Source organism: Arctopsyche grandis, chromosome 6 (genome assembly GCF_051622035.1).
Source record: "Arctopsyche grandis isolate Sample6627 chromosome 6, ASM5162203v2, whole genome shotgun sequence".
Classification (NCBI taxonomy): Eukaryota; Metazoa; Arthropoda; class Insecta; order Trichoptera; family Hydropsychidae; genus Arctopsyche; species Arctopsyche grandis.
In genome coordinates this window covers 14,418,819-14,438,526 of record NC_135360.1, presented here as the reverse complement: position 1 = coordinate 14,438,526, position 19,708 = coordinate 14,418,819, and the positions used below count along the sequence as shown (strand labels likewise).

Genomic DNA, 19,708 nt, shown 5'->3' with positions numbered 1-19,708 from the left:
CCCTACCAGCACTCGTGATTATTGCGACCACGTTCGCTTCGTTTGCGTCGTGACCGCGCTCTGTATAATAACATCATCGATCAATCACAACACTATTCGATTTATATATGTACGTGTTCGAATCGTACAATGTAAAAGTGAGCCAATTCTATGTACTCTATTACGGTCTGAAAATGCAATATACATATACATATACTCGTTCATACATTCATTGAGATCTTGTTAAAATCTAATAACAATCTGTCAATGTTTTGTTGTGAAGGTTCCTTCGAACGAGTGTCATATTTATGTAGTCAATCTAATATCTTACAGACCAATTAAATTCGATTAACTATCAACATAGCTCAGTTGTTTGCGTATAATGCTTTCAACTGAAAGTTTATGGGCTCATTCCCTAGCTTAGGCCAGATTTTGGATATACATACATATGTCTCCAGGTCAATTTATTCCTATCGGAGATTTTCAATTTATCTGTTTCCATTGCTGAAACGGTTCCACCAAATTGGTAACCTATCCCAATTTCTCGCGAATGGGAGTTTCTAGTATCTCGAATTTGTTGATTATTATAAATATGCTACCCACCTACATACTCAATAAAATTTTATGTATCAGTAATTTGTCTGGGGGTGCTGCAGCGCCTACAGCTCTTAAGTACGAGCCGCCACTGTGTACCTATATAATTGTGTTTGTAATGTAAAGATGGGCTTACCTGTAATAAAAAATAATAAAATGTATATGAAGCTCCATATTACAAGCTTTAAAGATAATGCTTCTAACATTCGGTATTGATTTGACCTTTTTACATAAGAGGTTTATTAAATTGAAGCCAGCTTTCTGAATTTTTGATTATATGTTAAGTGATTATATTATATCAAACATAATTCTATTTAGCAGATTTTAATTGAGAAGGAAACAAATGCTTGTATATTGAAAATGTATTGTGGCACAGAGAGATTAAACTGGACGCGTGAGGGAACTCAAACTGTGAATATCAGCAGGGTACGCAGAACTCAAACTGTGAATATCAGCATGTGAATATCCAAGTCGGTCATAGTACGCGTTTACATACAAATATGATACTAATATATCAACTGTATCTATGGCCAAATTTATACATATGTACTTTATATAAATTTATAACATTATTATTATAAATTTGAAATTATATTCAAATAACGGTGACAGATGAGGATAGGTTGCCAAATTGCTTGGAACCGTTTCTACAAGAAATCAAATAAATTCGCAAACTCTGATAGGTCACATGCATACATGTATCTAAGGTCTGGCCAGCAATACCGGCCCAGAGATTGGACTCACGACCCCTCAGTTGATAGCATTCTGCACTTATCACTGAGCTATATTGCTGGTTACTGAGAATGATTTATGACATCAAATATTCTAAGATAAAACAGTTATACTTGTATGTGTTTGCGGTCAGCTGATTCTAGGTATAATCTCATGCTACTCTAAAACTATATCATTATACCTTAACTTTGAAAAGGTCAGTCCTTTTTTTTCTTAAGGTTTTTTACTAACCTCAAAGTAAAAAGACAAAGTAATTCTAAGTAATCGTTACCATAGACAAAATTGCTTCAAATATTCCAGATCATTTAATAGTACATCTCCAAAATTTTATTATGATTGATTACCGTGCTGAAATTTGATAATATTATATTCGCATGTTGCGTGTCAATACATATTTTTTTAAATGCTTTTTATTATTACTAAATTATGTTCACAACACATCTTATATCTATTTTAATAGCTACTGATATACTGATCATTTTCTATTTTACAATTTTAATTTAATTTTGTTAGTAATCATAGTATTATATTATTCTTATGTTAATGTACAGCATAATAGGAAAAAGAGCTCAAAAACCTATTAATACATATTTAATCGAAAGTTAAACGTATGCGTATCTCATTGTTCAAAATTTACCATTTGCATAATATGTGTATGTATATAAATGGCGAACTTTCTACGTGGACGTTTCCTATTTATTTGTGGAACACCTCCACTCGTTGAAACTTTGAAAGACTAGAAAAATTGCAAAAATCGACTCCACACGTAGAATCTACGTGAAATAACCGCAAAATAGGTTTATCGCCTGACGTATCCACGTATGGTACGAGGCGATTACACGCGCAAACGGCCGAAGCTCTATTAGCCCTAACCGTGAATCATATACAGGGTGGGAGGCGAATTCAAAACGTTTATTCGCCTCGTGAAAATTTATGCAAAATTGCCACGAACCGCGACCTGCAAAGCACGCCCCTGTGCGCCGCCACGGTAACGTCTTGTTAACGTCTTATTTACGGGCCACGCGACTTACGCGAGATTGCTACGAAAAATTTCATAAAAAACTTCGATTACAACACTTTAAAGAGTCACATCGAACGAGGTTTTGACTCAGAATGACGTATTCCATCCCTAAATTAAACTATAATTAACTTTTTCTTATATATCTAACATATACATATATAGCCTGCATTATTTATTTTGTTTCAATCAAACGTATACTTACCTTTACAGATCGCTCCAAATTTACGAGTGTACTAATACAGATACAATACGATCAGTACAATCAATACTAGCATTATGCAATGCGAATTCATACAAACATCATCCATCGTGACATCTATGTGGACATTTTTGCAGAATTTTATTATAAAATTTGGCGAACTTCAAGACGCTGAATAACTTGAGACTTGCAAAAGAGATTGGAAAGGAGATGCCAATTTTACAAGAATCGCGTCACAATTCAAGGTTTGGCCAGCAGCTTCTAGTGGGAATCGAAGCGTAACCACTTTGCTCGAAATCATAATATGCTCACCACTAGTCCACGTTGCTGGTTATCATATTTTACAAGTGTTATATTATTCATTCGCTACACTGCCCATGTTATAAAGGTATACATATTTGGCATCGTTGAATACTATTCTGAAATATTTCTCCAGTCGTTGCTTGTACTCTTTCTGAAATTTTTTCCTGTTGTATTCAATACAATATCAGTCACATATTCGTTGAGCGTTTTTCCATTATATTCCCATATGTACCTATATATTCGCTTGAGCATATTTCCTATTGTATAGTAGCGTTCGGGCTATATACTATTTGCATGTATGTATGTACTTTACTCAGCTACTAAACCTTATTTTTGCATTCACTGAACTGTGTTGAAAACGTCTTAAACTAAAAAAAAAAAAACTCTGGCTACCAAGAATGAGCTTTACATACGTACATTTTATAAGTGGACCAAGGCAACAATAGTAAACATTCAAATTTTTATATATTACAAACCTGAAGTTTACATTGCTTATATTTTTCTGATTCACTGTTATTTTGTAATTATTTTTGTGAGAAAGAGCTCCATACAATTATTAAATAAAAAAAAAATCAATTTAATCGCGCAATTGGTCACTCGGCTTTAACGACACCAAATCCAATTCCACAGCCCTGGTATTTAAAGCCGGCTTTTAAATAAAACATAGAAAAGCCTTGTAAAAATTGGAAAGTTACAATTTTTGAATTTTCATTTTTCTTGTTTTTACATTGCTTGTATATTTACGTAAAATATGTCATTTGTACTTCATTGTATATGTTAAAGCAGCGGTTTCCAAACTTTATGCTTCTATGCCTCCCTAAATAATATTTTTTTTTCCGCGCCTCTTTTATTTTTTAATAAAACCTTTTATTTTTTAATAAAACCTATCCAACCCATTCTTTTGTAAATTTGATTTCCATAACTTTAATTTTTTAATGAAAGCTTTTCTTTGTCTTTTTGAACAAGTGGGTGTATTTGTGATCCCTGCATTGATTTATTTAAACCGCTCAATTTTCCAAAAATTTCAACCAAATAGTCAAGTTTAACAATAAAATTATCGTTCTTCCACAAATGTGCCTCTTCTTCTTTGATTTGGTTGCTATTTCTTCTTTGAGTTCAAACACCCTTTAGAATCATTTTTGCGCGAGATAGCCAGCGAACTTCACAATAATACAAAAGTGAGGTATAATTGGCTTCCATATCAGCACACAGCTTTGCAAACAGCTTTGCTCTCAAAGGACTATTCTTAATGTAGTTTATAATTTTTATAACTTTTGTAAAAATGCTGTTCAGTTCTTCGCTCATATTTTTGACAATAGAGCTGCTCTGAGAATCATACAGTGTGTCCAGATAGCATGTGGTGCTTTCTTTTTGATCAATGCTTTAAGACCTGCTTTGTGTTCGGACATTGAGTGAGCTCCGTCGGTACACAGTCCAATTATTATTTTATGTCGTTCACAACGCAATTATTTCACTTTATGTCGTTTTTTTCAACAAAACTGTCTATTATATTAAAAATTTCAATGGATGTGGTCTTCCCAAGAATGTGTTTGCAAAATAATATATCTTCTAATATATTATTATCCGCGACATATCGAACATATGCAATTAAATGGGCATCTTTAGCTAAAACAGAGCGTTTGCAAAGGCGCAATTTTTAAAATCTTCTTCTCCGGATAATTTTTTATTGGAATTCATGCATTGAATTTTTACTGTTAAGCTACGATATGAAGTTTTATTTATTTGTAGATATTATGGTATGAAAATTATTTTTTTATTAAAAAGTTTTGGCGCCTCCCCTGGCAATAGTCCGCGTCTCCCAGTTTGGAAACCCCTGTGTTAAAGTGAAAGTGATTTCATACTAACAGTGAAAGTATACATTCACTGGCATTTTAGTGAATCAATATGCTAATACTTATATCAATGTTGTGTACCTCCAACAACGATACCTTCTTCAGTGTATGAATATTTAATTACATCAGAAGGCAAATTTTATAGTAGATCAACTTTTCCGGTTTGTCCAAATACAGCTAGAAACCGGGATGCCCCATTTATTTCATAAGTACAGTCCTCAATCCTTTCTTGGTGCTGCTATGATTTAGCATCCAAATTAACAGCATGTTTTCGATGTCCTTTTCTGTATGATATACTTTCACCGACTGAGTTGGCGATAGTATAATTTTACTATGTAATACAGATTCACTTAAACATATACTTAAATCATAGACAACTTTAGTTGTATCAGTTATATACGTATCAGTTAGAATTATAAGCTTAGTGTCCATTTGCATTACGATGACTACCATTTTCGCCACCTGTCATAAAACAGTAAACTTTCTAATAGTGGTCATTAAACAACCTCTTCATACCGAAAATTTTCACAAATCCAACCATGAAACGAGCATGCAATTCATTCATCGTTCGATATTTTGTATAATAGCACCGACATCGTTATCTTATTGCCGTTTTATTTATAACGCCGACGCGTGGGAGTCAATACGTTAACGTGAACCGATGGTTGTTGTACAGACGCGTTATTTATCGTCCGTTATGAATGGCCGTATATATTTTACAGTGCAATTCCCCGATGCAAAGTGCATAAGATAAATACATACACGCGGGGTATTTAGCAACCGAAGCCGTTTCTCTTCCCTTTAATTGCTATTTTTGACGTCGAATCGATCCCATCACGAGTTTGTTGACCGACCACTAGGTTAGGTCTCGCCCTTCGGTAGAACGATCCCATCCGTGTTGGGCGGGAAGGGGGAGTTATGGGGGGCCACCACTCTCATCCCAAAAGTCAGCAGACCGTTAGAAAACAAATTCAATTTGTCCACGAGAATTTTCCGGCAGGGTGCTCCCTCTCCTAATGAGATAATATTCAATTCGTCGGAGACAAAGCCACGCGTGACCCGATGGCGCAAATTGGCCCAGCGATTGTGCAATGGAGCGATCCTTCTTCGATTCACAGGATTCGATTATTGTTGTTCCGATCCGAAGATTCGACTAACCGTCTTCTGAGAAGCGGCCGTATCACATTTCTTACACTCATGTGTGTGGGTGTAATAACGTAATATGTATCTACTAGATCAATCGAAAGATTCGCCGATCTGTTCGTTTGAAGTGCTTATAGGATAAACAACGTTATCCGTAGAATTAGCTAAAATATGTGTATAGTTTCGTTCGTTTGTACATTTCGTTCGTTCGAATGTACAAGTGAACGAATTCTGATGATAATATAAATTTCATAATAAGCCGATTTGATTGGCTTCGTAATCGTCTATTCATATGAATGTCAAATATTTGATTAATTCTACATGTACTATTTACATATGTTTATACGTAAACAAAGGCGTATATATTACATACATATATAAAATGTTTATTACATACATATGTACATACTGTCACGTTCTAAAGGTAGTTTGTATTTTTAAAAACTTGATTAGGATGATGATGATTCTGTCAATCATCTCAATCAATATATCTTTTTATTTATTTAAAAACGTTACACTTTATTATTATCAATACTACACTTTTATATTTATAACGATGAATTTTTAAGCTGCGTAGAACTGTTTAACTTTTTAACCTTTTAACTGGTTAACTGCACTGATTATTAAGATGCTGATGCTTGGTTAACGGTTGAATCGATGGTTTTGACTGTTACTGTATAGTCTGGTGCTCTGACTACATACATATAATGCACTCGTTTAAAGAGTCGATGTTCTGACTAACTATACGGAGTCTGGTGTTCTGACTATTGCTACCCAGGTGTGGTCTATATATTCGATTATTTATTAATTTTTGACCAATGTTTGGCATTCCTATCTTATCTGAAATATCCAATAGCAGGAATCTTTATGGTTTTGTTATTCACGTATGTGAGCGTGTGAAAAGTGAAGGTTAGGCTCTGGGAACTTGAATGATAAGCGGGGTATGTAACAATACATATATCACTTTTAAGGTTCGTTCATACCAGCACTGCTCAAGCTGACAACACCATGACGAAAAATATTCTTCAGTACATTCTACATATATGGACACATTCATATGTTCCGTAATGTGTATGTAACGTACCGAAACAGCAGCAACCGACAAGATCTATTCATATTATACAGCAGTAAATATTATCGAATAACATCAAGCAGAACCGATTTTCTTTGACCATTATGGTTATATTCATGCATTACGTGACGTCATCTGTACTAACGAAAGTGTTGCATATGAATATTTTCGGAAACATCATATTGTGACCATATTGACTCGACGATACGGCGCAAACAATATTGCGCCGTATGGTCCATATATACGAGTATATACAAGTTGGTTTTGCCTTGTACTCTTCCAAAACAAGCATGAACATGCTGGAAACGAGCCGTGCTGTGTAGTATGAATGGAACTAGCATTTTCCGTGCAGTGTTGTGCCGAGCTGTTGACGTGCAGTCCTGGATTATGAACAGATTCTAAAACGATTTATATTTGATTTGTTTTATATATGATAACATATATTTTAAATAGTCTTTGGAACTTTTCTGTGATTCAAAACTAATCTAGTGATATTATGATTGGGCGGTGCTAAATTTTTGGTTGTCTTAACTTCCTGCAAATGCGTATTGTACGCATTATTCGCTTACAAATTTATATGCATTAAACATTTTATCTTGACGGGATTTTGGCTTGTCGGGATTATTTCAAACGTCGTTTATTCCTGTGCAAATTATTATACGTAGAATAATATATAATTCAGCACAAGTTTGAGAATATCCGTGTCTGTTAGACACCGACGGAACGACACAAAGCGAACGTTTTGACAGGTTAAGCACTCGCGATCAAATAATGCATATGTGTGTATACGCTTTTTTTCACTTTATTTTTACTACATTTTATATTGACGGTATTTGACCTGTCAGTGTTGTTTGTATTGACATTACGCCACCCCGTAAGCGTCAGTCTTTCCACATAAAAAATATATAATATGCTTAGGATTTTTTTTATATATAAAGAGAAAAGTTCAAATAACGCTCCGGAACGCAACGTAGGTTGAAAATTTATTTCCATATAAAATATTCAAATAAATTTCCTCTAAAATCCGATCGTATATTATATTTTATTTTTGCATTTAAAGCGGACGTAAAAGCTATTGAATCATACGTCAATAAAACATTTCCAGTTATTTCCATCATGTGCAAATCGCATCCGCGCATTGTTCCGATGTCGTCTTATATTTTTGAGAATTTAAGGACTTCCTTTTATCTTCCGAGTGTCAAATGTACATACATAACATACAGTTATGTATGTACATTTGAGTCTTCAGTATATTCTCATTTTATCGATGTGAATAATACATATGACATACTTACAATACAAGTATCATACAAATGTACATTTTGATATTATTTTCAATGTTTTACGTGTACATATAATATATATGTATATAATACAAACATAAACAGCCATGGACAAACGTGTTAGGCCACTTGTAAAAATTTTTTTTGACAGCCACTAACTACATCGCATCTTACCAAGAATTCATAACCAGCAGCGTGGACTAGTGGTTAGCATATATGCTTTCGAACACAGTGGTCACAGGCTCGAGTCTCGCTGATTGCTGCTGGCCAGACCTTGGTCTGTGACTCCAGGTAGATCGTTTCCTATCAGAGTTTTGCAATTTAATTGATTTTCATTGAAACGCTTCCAAAAATTGGCAACCTTTACCCATTTCTCGCAATTTTCGAGTTTTCAGCATCTCGAATTTCGCTGATTCGTATATTAATGCTGAAAATTTGTCCATAAATGTCTCGAAAATTACGAGTTCAGCATCTCGAAATTTGAAGATTTATTATACATATGTACATAAAAATGCTCCGAAAACTTACCATAGATGTCTTTATGATGCTTTGTTAAAATTATTTTATATCGATGTTTGTAATTGGCTAGAAAAGCCCATTGGAGTTTACCTGTTAGGACTTCCTAGTATATATGTACTTTATTGTTTAACCCTACTTTACCTTTCTTGGTTGTTTATTATTTAAAAAAAATACGAAATTGTCCATTTGACGCAAATCAGTGTTTCGAGAGAAGTGGTTTCATCGCATAGATTTATCGTTTCCGTTTTTGGTGTTTTTTTTTGAGTATGTATATTGCATCTTTTTTTTATTGAATATTGCCAAAAAATGGAGATCGAATGAAGGGAACAAGGTTTAGATTATTTTAATGCATTCTCAAGGATCAAGGTTTAAACAAATTTGAAACAACTTAAATATTCGCGATGTTCAGTCCAAACAATATTAAAATGATACATACAATGAAATGGCTCCTATAAAAAAATCGATCAAAAATGGCAAAACGGTACCATGTTTTTAAAAATACTAAAAATGAACATAATATAAGCTATGTAGATGGAGAAGTGAAATTGCAATGGAATATAAAATTTTCTTCACGTATCGTAGGAAGACGTCTGACGAAAGCTTACTGAACCTCTACTTAATAGCTGAAATAAACTATTAGTATTATTTCAGAGGTTTTCAACTTTCGTTCGTATACATTATTAAATTATTAAAATATATGAATTTGATTTAAATTTAATACTATTATAAAATAATTCTAAAATTGAGTACACCTGCAGCATCTGCGACCGTTGCCGTTAGCGTTATCTTTGTACGACGCGGTGCAAAAGCTCCTCGCCGTGGTACAAGTACTTCTGGCGTTAGTGGGTACTACGGCTCTCAAAGGTACCGCCGCCTGTAGAAACGGGCTAGATAATGTAATTGTCACGACTTCACCCAGTTTATTCCGTCCATTTGGGAAACTTTGCTCGGCGAACCATTCGGACCGTGTATTGTTGTCGCGGGAGGGTCGGAGAGCTTTTAATGTAAAAGTTTGCATTCGCGCGTTTTTCCGTCAGACTTTGTGGCGGCACACAATGGGTTAAAAAGCATTCGTATAAATGCGTTTAAACAATTACCAGAGCGAGAGGTTGGGGAGGGGGTGGGGGGTTTCTGTCTACAATCCTACACCCAACTCAATGCATAATTTTCAAATGTTTTAAAAATATCTGAAATTTTGCTAGTATACTATTCGAATTGTATTTATTGAATATTTTCCTATACATACATACATACATAATTTATTTAGAATTTTCGTGCATTTAATTATTTTTAATATTTTTATTTTTTACATCTATGTACATATAAGCTTGCTTTCCTCTTGTCAAATATACCCCATAGATATTACAATTATTTCACATACATACATATCATATGATAATTCCATATCCTTCATAGACCACCATTTTTTCGTACGAATAAGAAAATATGGATTATTTTGCATTCAATGAATAAAATCAGGTCTTTCTGTAAGTAATTTATTAAATTTAAAGATTAGCTTTTTTCCACTACTGAAGATTTTCGGTTGTTTCTTACTGGCCAATAATATTCAGTAGTGATTTAAATTTTCATTCAAATTTTCATCGAATTTCTCTCAAAGCAAGGCCTGTATTTATACTTTGTGTGCAAAATAATATATGAAAAAACCTGGAAGTTCGGACTAAAGCATGGACATCCCTGTTTTTCTGCCTTCCAGGTCTGCTTGTTAGGTACACATTCCGGAGAAAGGGTAGCCAGGAGTCAAAGGGGAGTCCTACGGGTCCAGACGTCGCGGCTGACACCTGCCGCGCCTGCCTTAACCAGCGGTGCTAAAACATTAAACATCAAGGTAAGAAGAAACAAAAAATCGATGGTGTCTCGTGTGTGGGTCTTATATGTGTAACTAACATGCCCAAAAACCCTCTCAATATCCTAAACTAAATAAAAAAATAAACACACTGGTGGTCAGGTGTCACATTATCCTTGTTCCGCATCCTCTCCCTTTACTTATTGCTTTTGTGCTGTTACTACTAATTTTTGCTTTTGTGCTTTTTCTGTTTTGCTATTCTTGCGTGCTTTCCGTTCGATTCATATTTCAAGCGAGGGATCGGTCTTTCAATTGCATCGTAAATTTTTTTCGCAGAGTGCGAATTCGAACGTTCGCATATAATAAATTCAAGAAACCTTTGTTTCACAAGGCCCGTTAACGTAAACAACGTTGAAAACGTTATATACGACGTTGCCCGTCAAATAATAAGGTTCCCGACAACTGCTTTTCCTCGCAGTCGCCCGGAGAAAATCACATTCCAATACGTGAACGCTGCGCTGGAAAAACATTCGGATTGAAAAATGAAAATACCCCTTTTCGAATTAGGAATTCTTTCGGAAAAGTCATAGTTTATATATTTGCGATCCCGTTTCGGGATTTTTTTACCTCTTTGTCGTTCGAATTCGAATGGGACCGTGCACGTATTTCAAATTCATTATTGCCCTATCTAAAATGATGTGATACATATTATTAGGATGGGGATGATTTCAATAAATATAATATTGAATTTACCTTCTAAATAACATACTATTGAAATGCCAAAATACAAACATAAACCTATCGGTAGAAAAAGCAATATTTTTTCGGGAAAGTCAAATTGAAATCTTTTTATTGATAAATTGAAGTTTTTTAGGCAACAAGTTAGTTTTTTTTAATAAAAGGTCAGTAACTATTACGAAAATTTTGTGACAATAGTGTACTTATATACATAGATAAAAATGAACGGTCAGTAATTATTATTCACTCTAAGTATTTTTGACAATCAAACATTAGTCAAGCAGTCAGTAACCGATAATTAAACTACTGATCATCTATTTACTGACCAAATCAAAGAAATTCACTGCCCAAATAATTACAGAACTTTTAAAATATGTATTTACATACATCTGAATTGAAAGTAGATTTAAACTATCACTATACAAATGTAATAGTTCACAGATAAATTCATACAAATTATATTATATTTACGATTATTATTTATATTTGTATTATAAATTTTATATAATTCACATTGATTTTTTCGTATTATATTAAAGCATATTATTATTCAATTTGAACTTGAAATTAACGAAAGATTGAATTATTTAGAATTTTTTCTTGAGAAATCTGTATCGAATTACATAACATTGAAAAAAATAATAATATTGAATCTATATAGGTACGTCTATCTACATACATAGGTACATTTTTTGAATAATATGAAATATTCAATAAAACATGTATCATTTTGTTTCTCGAATTTCACATTAAGCGAATTTGTGTGAATTTTTAAATCTGTTTGACTCACTATCGTATATTACTATTTACACTGAAGAGAATAAATTAAAAAAAATAATATTTAATATTCATCGCATCAAAGCTAAAATAATGAGAAAAATAAAAATGAGAAATGAAAGCTGTGCACGTCGAGAATTATAAATTAAAAAGCATTTTCATTTGCATGTTCGCGCGTCGCGTAGCAAAGCTATCACCTCTTAGCGTCCCTTCGTTAATTCCCTAGAATTTACACATGTATGTACATACATATATACATTTACTAACTTACACACACACACACCCATATACAATGTCTCACAGCTTATAAAACGTCCGTATAAATATTCAGTAATTACGGGGCGTCCCTAACGAGCGACGCCTCTGCGTCGCCAGCTCGCCTGTTTAGGTTGAAGTGAGCGTCGCGAAAATAACGCTTTGATCTCTCGAAGTTTTCCAGGAGACCCTAACGCTTTCGCTCCCACCGCTCATCCGACCACCAGCCACCCCTTGAAAGGGCGCCGAAGTCGAGAAAGTCGAGGACTTGGAGTCCCTTGACAATTGTGCGAATGCGTGAAATTAACGCGGAATTCGTAGGCGAAGCGCACTTCATATGTACTGCTCTCATTCGGGCTCACCTACGCTACTATACCGCAAAGATTAACTCTATTATATATGTATGTAAATTCGTTGCCACACTTTTCCAACTATTCTCCATATAAGCGCTTACCAATTTCTTCACATCTTTCTCGTTTGCTCAATGCTGAGCGTCGTGGTCATTGAAGTCATCTTAAATTTGATGGACGATCCGCCTCCATTCCTCCCGGTTCTGCGCCAAGTTAAAGACAGCGTTAAGGGATGATTCCAGCAGTTATTTGACTTGGTCAGACCATCTCTTGAAAAACCGTCCTCTCGCTCGCCTTTCCTCTAGCGTTCCGGTGATTACCAGTCCAGACTCTCCACATTCTTCGTGGCCATATGGTCAAAGTAGAAAAGAACCCTTTTCTTGCATGTTATTGAAAGAAAGAGACTGCCAGCTCTTTGAGGATGGAGATGTTCGTACGTTTTGCGATCCATAGTATGCGCAGCATCCGTCTCCAAAATCTCATTTCAATCGCATCTAGAATGTCCCTTTCTCTCTTTTTCAGAGTCCATGTCTTGACTATATACAACGCAATGGGGAACTCCAGAGATCGCAACAGACGGACTTTCGTAATTTTCTAATAGAGCAGTTCTTCCATATTTTTACCAGATTGACCATCGTCGTTTACGCCTTTCTACTCTTCTACGGATTTCTGATAAAGAAATCTAGGAGAAATTTGGCGAAATAATAAGATTGTACAAATATACAATGATATGATTATTTGCCTATCACAGCTGATGTCTACCTAGGCGTCCTGTGCCGAAGTTTAAAGTGTTTCCTTACCATTAGACCGTTAGTTTTTGAAAGATCAATTGTGATAATTTTCCAAAGTTTTGAATTAGGACCACCAAATATGGTATACTATCTGATCTTTACTTGGACTGCAGACAGGTTTTTAAAAACGGTCGGAGCCTGGAATTGAAGGACTTCTATATAAAACACTCGATCAACGTTGAGAAAATGTGTTTTACTGTAATACACTTCCATATTTTTCAATATTCATAGATATGTAGATCAAACCTTAGGCCTACTATCTGCTATAGGAGGGATCGGAGAGTTTTTAATGGTTTTTTCCTAACTTTCTGGACAATGCTGACTAGTATGTTATATATTTTTTACATTCGCCACATTTATGGTCACAAAAAATGTAAAGGTTGCTTTACATGTTGTATGTATGTATTTATGTACATATATTGTAGCATCCCCAACTTTCATTCTGTACGTAACGTTTAAATTTATATTTTTTCTTTTCGGCCAGTGTAGTGCTCCATCAGCTCGGTGAGCTTTCATTAAAATATGCAAATTGGCCGGTTGCCCTAATGAATTCGGCGATAAATCAGAAAGCAGTTCTTCTCGGGAGCATTGTGTTTCCCATCACTTTTACAGCTTCCATACATTGTGAGATATTGTTCCCAATTGTATCGTTATACCCATACTCCTGTTAGTTACTGCCCCTCCCCCTTTAACCCTCGTGACCCCGTAACCGAAACAGCGCCTGTTTCCCCAGAAACTTTTCCGCAATACTTTTGTTTATTTTCGACAAAAAATATTAAGGTCGATGGTTCATAGGGAACAATTTACTGCTAACTGTATTATAATCAACTTATAATGGGATACTGAATCAATTCCAAACTTTTAATATTGTACTAGCATACGGAATTATAATTTCTAAAAATTTCTTTTTAAAAAAAAAATTAATACAGTTCGTTTAAATATATATTTTTATTAATACTATTAAATTGCTCATTAAAATAATTTGTTTTTCCATCCTCTCTAATTAATGAAATTTGACCTTCCTATACTAATAATTTTATAAAATTCTCATTTTTATAACGATCCTATTAAATTATTAGAAAAAAGTGGAAAATACGATAAATGGGCAATTTTTTTATTTATTTATTTTTTAGAAAATTTTGCTGAAGAGAACAAATTTGATCACTCAAATAATTATGCCAATTATATGTACATCTATAGTGGCTTTCTATTATATTTTCGAAATACATACATACATGCATATGTAGAATATAATTGAAATATACATATATACTATAGCAATATCAATTAAAGCGATTTGAATTTTTGCTTTTTTTACATATGTCCCCATGATGTCTTTACGGGTCTCCATTGAGCGACATTATGGTATTTAATTTGTACATATGTAAATTGATAGTTTATAAATTTTGAACCTATATTCAATTGGTGGTGACATAGTGAGTTGGATGGTTTTTGCCAATTTGATGTAGAAACCGTTTCAACAATGAAATCAGATAAATTGTTACTCTGATAGGAAACGATCGACTTGGAGTCACAAATATCCATGTCTGACCAGTAGCACTACAGGTTATACTCCAAATATATTATTTTCAATCTAGGTCAACCCACGGGATCGAACCTGGCAAGCTCTAGGTAGTTAGCATTATTCTTATTCTACACGTACATATGTATATATGTACATATATCTCCAAAGGAAAACATAAGAACATTAAACATATTGGAATACCAAATAAAATTCAACCTCTCAAATAAATCAAGGGCCTCTCTAACTTGGCCCTAGGGCCGGGTTAACACGATACGTGTATACTTGTCGGACCGAGTCGGGCGATGCCACGTTACGCGCAACGTCCGAGTAACTAAATTAGCAGCCTCGGTCCATTTCCACACCTATCGTGTCAACCTATGTAGTTATATATTATACAATACTCGAAATATTTCATTCTAGGCGAAAATTTAAACCCGTAGTAATGATGAACTTTCATTCATGAACCCGTAGTAATGATGAAATTTCATTCATGAACTTTTTTGAAACATTTGCTAGCACAAATAGAAACACTCCACAATAATAATTTATTTGTTCAATATAAATAAATATCGACTCGGTCGTGCGGAATGCAACTAGAAATGCAGCGGATTCTTCGAGTCAGTCACGTGCAGAGAGCTCGCGAGCTTAAAAGCTCTCTTCCGACAAAGCACACACGCGAATAGCACACATACACACGATCGAGCTTTCGAGTGTGTGGCCCTCGAGATAAACCAATTAAAGAAGATTGCATTCCCGGGAGTCCAATAAAATCGCGGGCTCCGGCGCCGAGACGTCGCACTGTCATGCTAATGTGACAAAAGCTCGAGAGGACACAAAAGCTCCGGAATCAACCGGTATCGACGGGTTTGCCGTATATTGAATTTCGCGATGGGGGGGCCGTGGTGTCGGCTCGAGCTTTTGTCGATGTCACGCGCCCTATTGCGGTTTCGAGCTTTCCGAATAATTCCGGAATCGAATTCAATCTGATCCGAGTCCGGATTTGTGCGGTGGCCGTCTCTTATTGGAGCTTGTGAATCCTCGCGCCAGCTTCGCCCCATCGTCCACTCGTACGGATTTCGATTCGATTAAGTCCTATTATGCATGTCATGAAAACTGCTTGTGTTTTTCGCGCCAATTTAGTCTGATGAATTAGTCTGGAAGAGCTACGGAACTGACGACTAATTATATACGAGGCTAAATTTATTATTTGAATCCCACTTCTGACACCATTATTTCATTAACTATGAGTTAATCCAATTTGAACTATAAGATTCAATATTAGCCTTTTCATTATATAGGCTACTACTTGTTTCACCGGGCTTCGCTCAGTATTTGTAATATAAATAGCTTAAACATGACGAATCTAATAGCAAATATTCATTTGTTTCAAACCACCAGCCTGCATGCTCTTTCGAATGCATTTTAACTGTTAGAATTTCAGCATGTACGAAAGACGAGATATTCATGGGGTTGCACAGATCACATTTCGATGTACATTGATGATTGGCAATTCTTAAAATTGAGTTGGATGTTTCTGGCAAGTTTAAAATAGCAAAAGCCGAGACAATATAATAATATACAAAACATATGAATGTGTATATAAAATTTAACGTCACATTTCGTTCATTACATTTTAAACGCTTTTTATTTTTCATCATTGAAAGGAACTTTTAAATATTCATAAAATTTTTTTAGAAACCGTATAAAACTTAACTGTTGTTAGGTAATTTTATTCCCAGCCGTGATAATAATTATTTTTATTGGAAATTTCTATTTTTTTTTTATCTTTTACTATAATACGTAAAGCCTAACAGTTAAATCCTAATGCGCCTTAATGGCCAATTATTATGAGCAATTTTACAGAGCATCATAGAGACATCTACAGATAAATTTGACCAACATTTTTGCAGCATTTAATAAATCAGCAAAGTCGAGATGCCGGAAACCCAAATTTTGCGAGAAACATGGCAAGATTGCCAATTTGTCGGAACAGGTTCAATGGAATCAGATAAATTGGCCAACTCTGATAGGAAACGATCGACCTGAAGTCACATACATACGTACAAGGTCTGGCCAGCAACACTACTGGGCTAGAGCTCGAGCTCGTGACCCATCGGTTGTTAGCATTATACACTAACCACTGAGATATGCTGCTGTTTTATATGATTCACTTATATTTTGCAGTATTTATATATATTATGGCAGAAATGACTTAAAAACCTATTTATAATTCTTATTTAGTCTAATATACATATAGTGTTTAAACCATCGTATTTTAAACCAGTGTATTTTAAAATCGTTATCGGACAGGTAGGAAATACATAAACACGTGAACATTGGAACTGCTTGGTAGTTCATTAAATGATTATTTAATATTTTCCATAATCAATACATTTATCGAGCCTTTTGGGAGATATGAAAATACGACCCTATTGCTAGTGAAAATTGCGTGATGTTAAAATACGTTTTCATGAAATAAAAAGAGCGTACTATATATGTATGTACATATGTATTATAAAATACATACATTCTGCAGGTTGAAATTCTAATATAAAATAATATTTCAATCCAATTGATTGTCAGTACAGTAAAGATTGTGATACGTAGTTCAGATACTATCTATCCGTTATACTTACGTTAGTACTTATTATAAAAAAATATTTTAAAAATTAAATCAATATTTCTCGACGCTATTTCCTGTTGACCGCTATCGGCTATCCACCGCGATTGTCACGCATTGCCCTAAGTTTCTCAAAGTTTTCGATGGTTTCGGTCGAGTGTGTGTTTAGGGGGCGCCGTCTAGCCAACGAAGAAGTCTCTTTACCCGTTATAAATTACACCCGAAGCGAAAGTATTCGCATAAATATACCCTTCGGGATCGGCGCTTCCAAACTTTTATTTGGTGGGACCCCCATCTCCCTTTTAGTAGTATGTGACGTAGGGCCGCAACAATAATACGCGAGCGTGTGATAAATCGCATTTTGGAGTTTTTGAAATATGCGAGGACCCAAAAAAAATCTCAATTGTTACATCGTTACGACACGGGAACACTTTTGTCCAATTTATTTTAATCAGTTGCCAGAGAACAGTTTCTGTTTTAAATTTCAATTTTATTTTCGTAATATTATATTTATATTATATTTCGTCTATAATTATGTTCATATTTTTAACTTTCTACATATATACTATAACATATATCCATAGTTTTCAACTGAAGATCAAAAAAAATCTCATGATACGTTAACTTCGACCATAGACGCAAGTAAAATCCTTTTAAAACCTTATTTTATTTTCATCCGCCCGAGCAACGCCGGTTAGCATATATCTATTTTTTAATTATACAAAGGCGTGTGTACGTCACAGAAATAATGCGCATATCTGGAATCTGTCAACTGATATGTTTATCAAGTGCGTGCAGTAGGCCACTATTAAAATCGGCCTACTGCACGAATGCGTGCAGTAGGTCACTAATAAAAATATAATACAAATAAACATTTTCACATGAAGATGATATTTTTATGGTTATTTGATACATTATTGCGACTTGGAACTGCTTTGTAATATCACAATTTTAAAATTGTAAAATAAATTAATATCCATATTTTTGATTTATAATAATTTATTACTAAACCTTACCAAAATTATTATATTAAAATGCATTATATTAAAAGCAAAGGACGGATACTCGATAGGGCAATGACAAATTACAACACACGTTCCAACAGTGTTGAATGCAAGAGAGCAAAAATGTTTTTCTATGAAATTAACAGAAGTCATAACTAATATTAGACTACCCATTAAGGCAATCTGACAGAACGATACACGCAACAAATAACAAGTAATAAAAAGCTTATAAAAAAGGTGAACAAAATGAAAAGAAAAACCTTCTGCTTTATTGGTTTTCCACTAGTGTAGCCTACGGTCATAACACTTCAAAAGTATATCCAACAGTATAGCTCGGTGGCTAATGCCAACAACCAAGAGGCTCCCGGGTTCAAGCCCTGGGTTGATCTTGATCGAAAAGATTATATTTGGAGTATTTCTGCTGTACTACTAATCAGACTTGGATATGTGTGACTCCAAGTCGATCGTTTCCCATCAAAGTTTGCCAATTTGTCTGATTTCATTGTTGAAACGGTTCCTCATTAAATTGGCAAAACCATCCTGCATACTATTTGTATATGTGTAAGTGTGATACCATAGGTATTACACTTACACATATATAAATAATAACCCGTACGGGCACCATGGGAAGAATAATAAATAAAAAAATAAAATTTCCCTAATCACCATCTGTCTCATAATAAGCATACCGTTCATCATCACCGTGCCTTATTATAAATTATATGGACTTTTTTCTGCCTTATAATGGATAATCATTCTCCATTTATTTTATAAATACATATGATTTACATTGAAATAATTCCACAGTAGGTACAAAACCGTAGGTTCGCGTGCGAGCACGTATCTCCTTAAACGCCCATATATAAATCCTCAGAGCGGAATTGCCCATCAGCTAACGGCCATATTTTAAGTCCAACTTATTAATCTAATATTACAAGAACGGATTATGGGCGATGGGCTCTCCCTCTCTCCCTATCCCAGTATGTATGCGGTTTTATTGCCGCGGACGGCCCTGGAGGCGTCCTCTTCCACAATGGGGAGTTTTGCGAAAACAAAATGAAATATCGGCAATATTCCTCGAGAGATTGCGATGATAAAGCTCTATAAATCATACCTACGGAATATATGCGTACGTTACGCCGACTT

The 19,708-nt window shown here is 34.6% G+C and overlaps 3 protein-coding genes across 5 annotated transcripts in view; all 3 read left to right on the top strand.

Moving 5' to 3' along the window:
• LOC143912753 (uncharacterized) overlaps nucleotides 1-19,708 on the top strand; it is a 602,600-nt gene that overhangs the window by 199,852 nt on the left and 383,040 nt on the right. The window lies entirely within an intron of this gene.
• Nucleotides 1-19,708, top strand: part of LOC143912755 (rho guanine nucleotide exchange factor 10) — a 502,593-nt gene that overhangs the window by 199,852 nt on the left and 283,033 nt on the right. The window lies entirely within an intron of this gene.
• Nucleotides 1-19,708, top strand: part of LOC143912757 (uncharacterized) — a 408,567-nt gene that overhangs the window by 358,728 nt on the left and 30,131 nt on the right. The window contains exon 3 of the mRNA XM_077432124.1: nucleotides 10,413-10,544. Coding sequence (XP_077288250.1) covers nucleotides 10,413-10,528 — 116 coding nt within the window. The 3' untranslated portion in view covers nucleotides 10,529-10,544. The remainder of the gene's footprint in view (nucleotides 1-10,412; nucleotides 10,545-19,708) is intronic.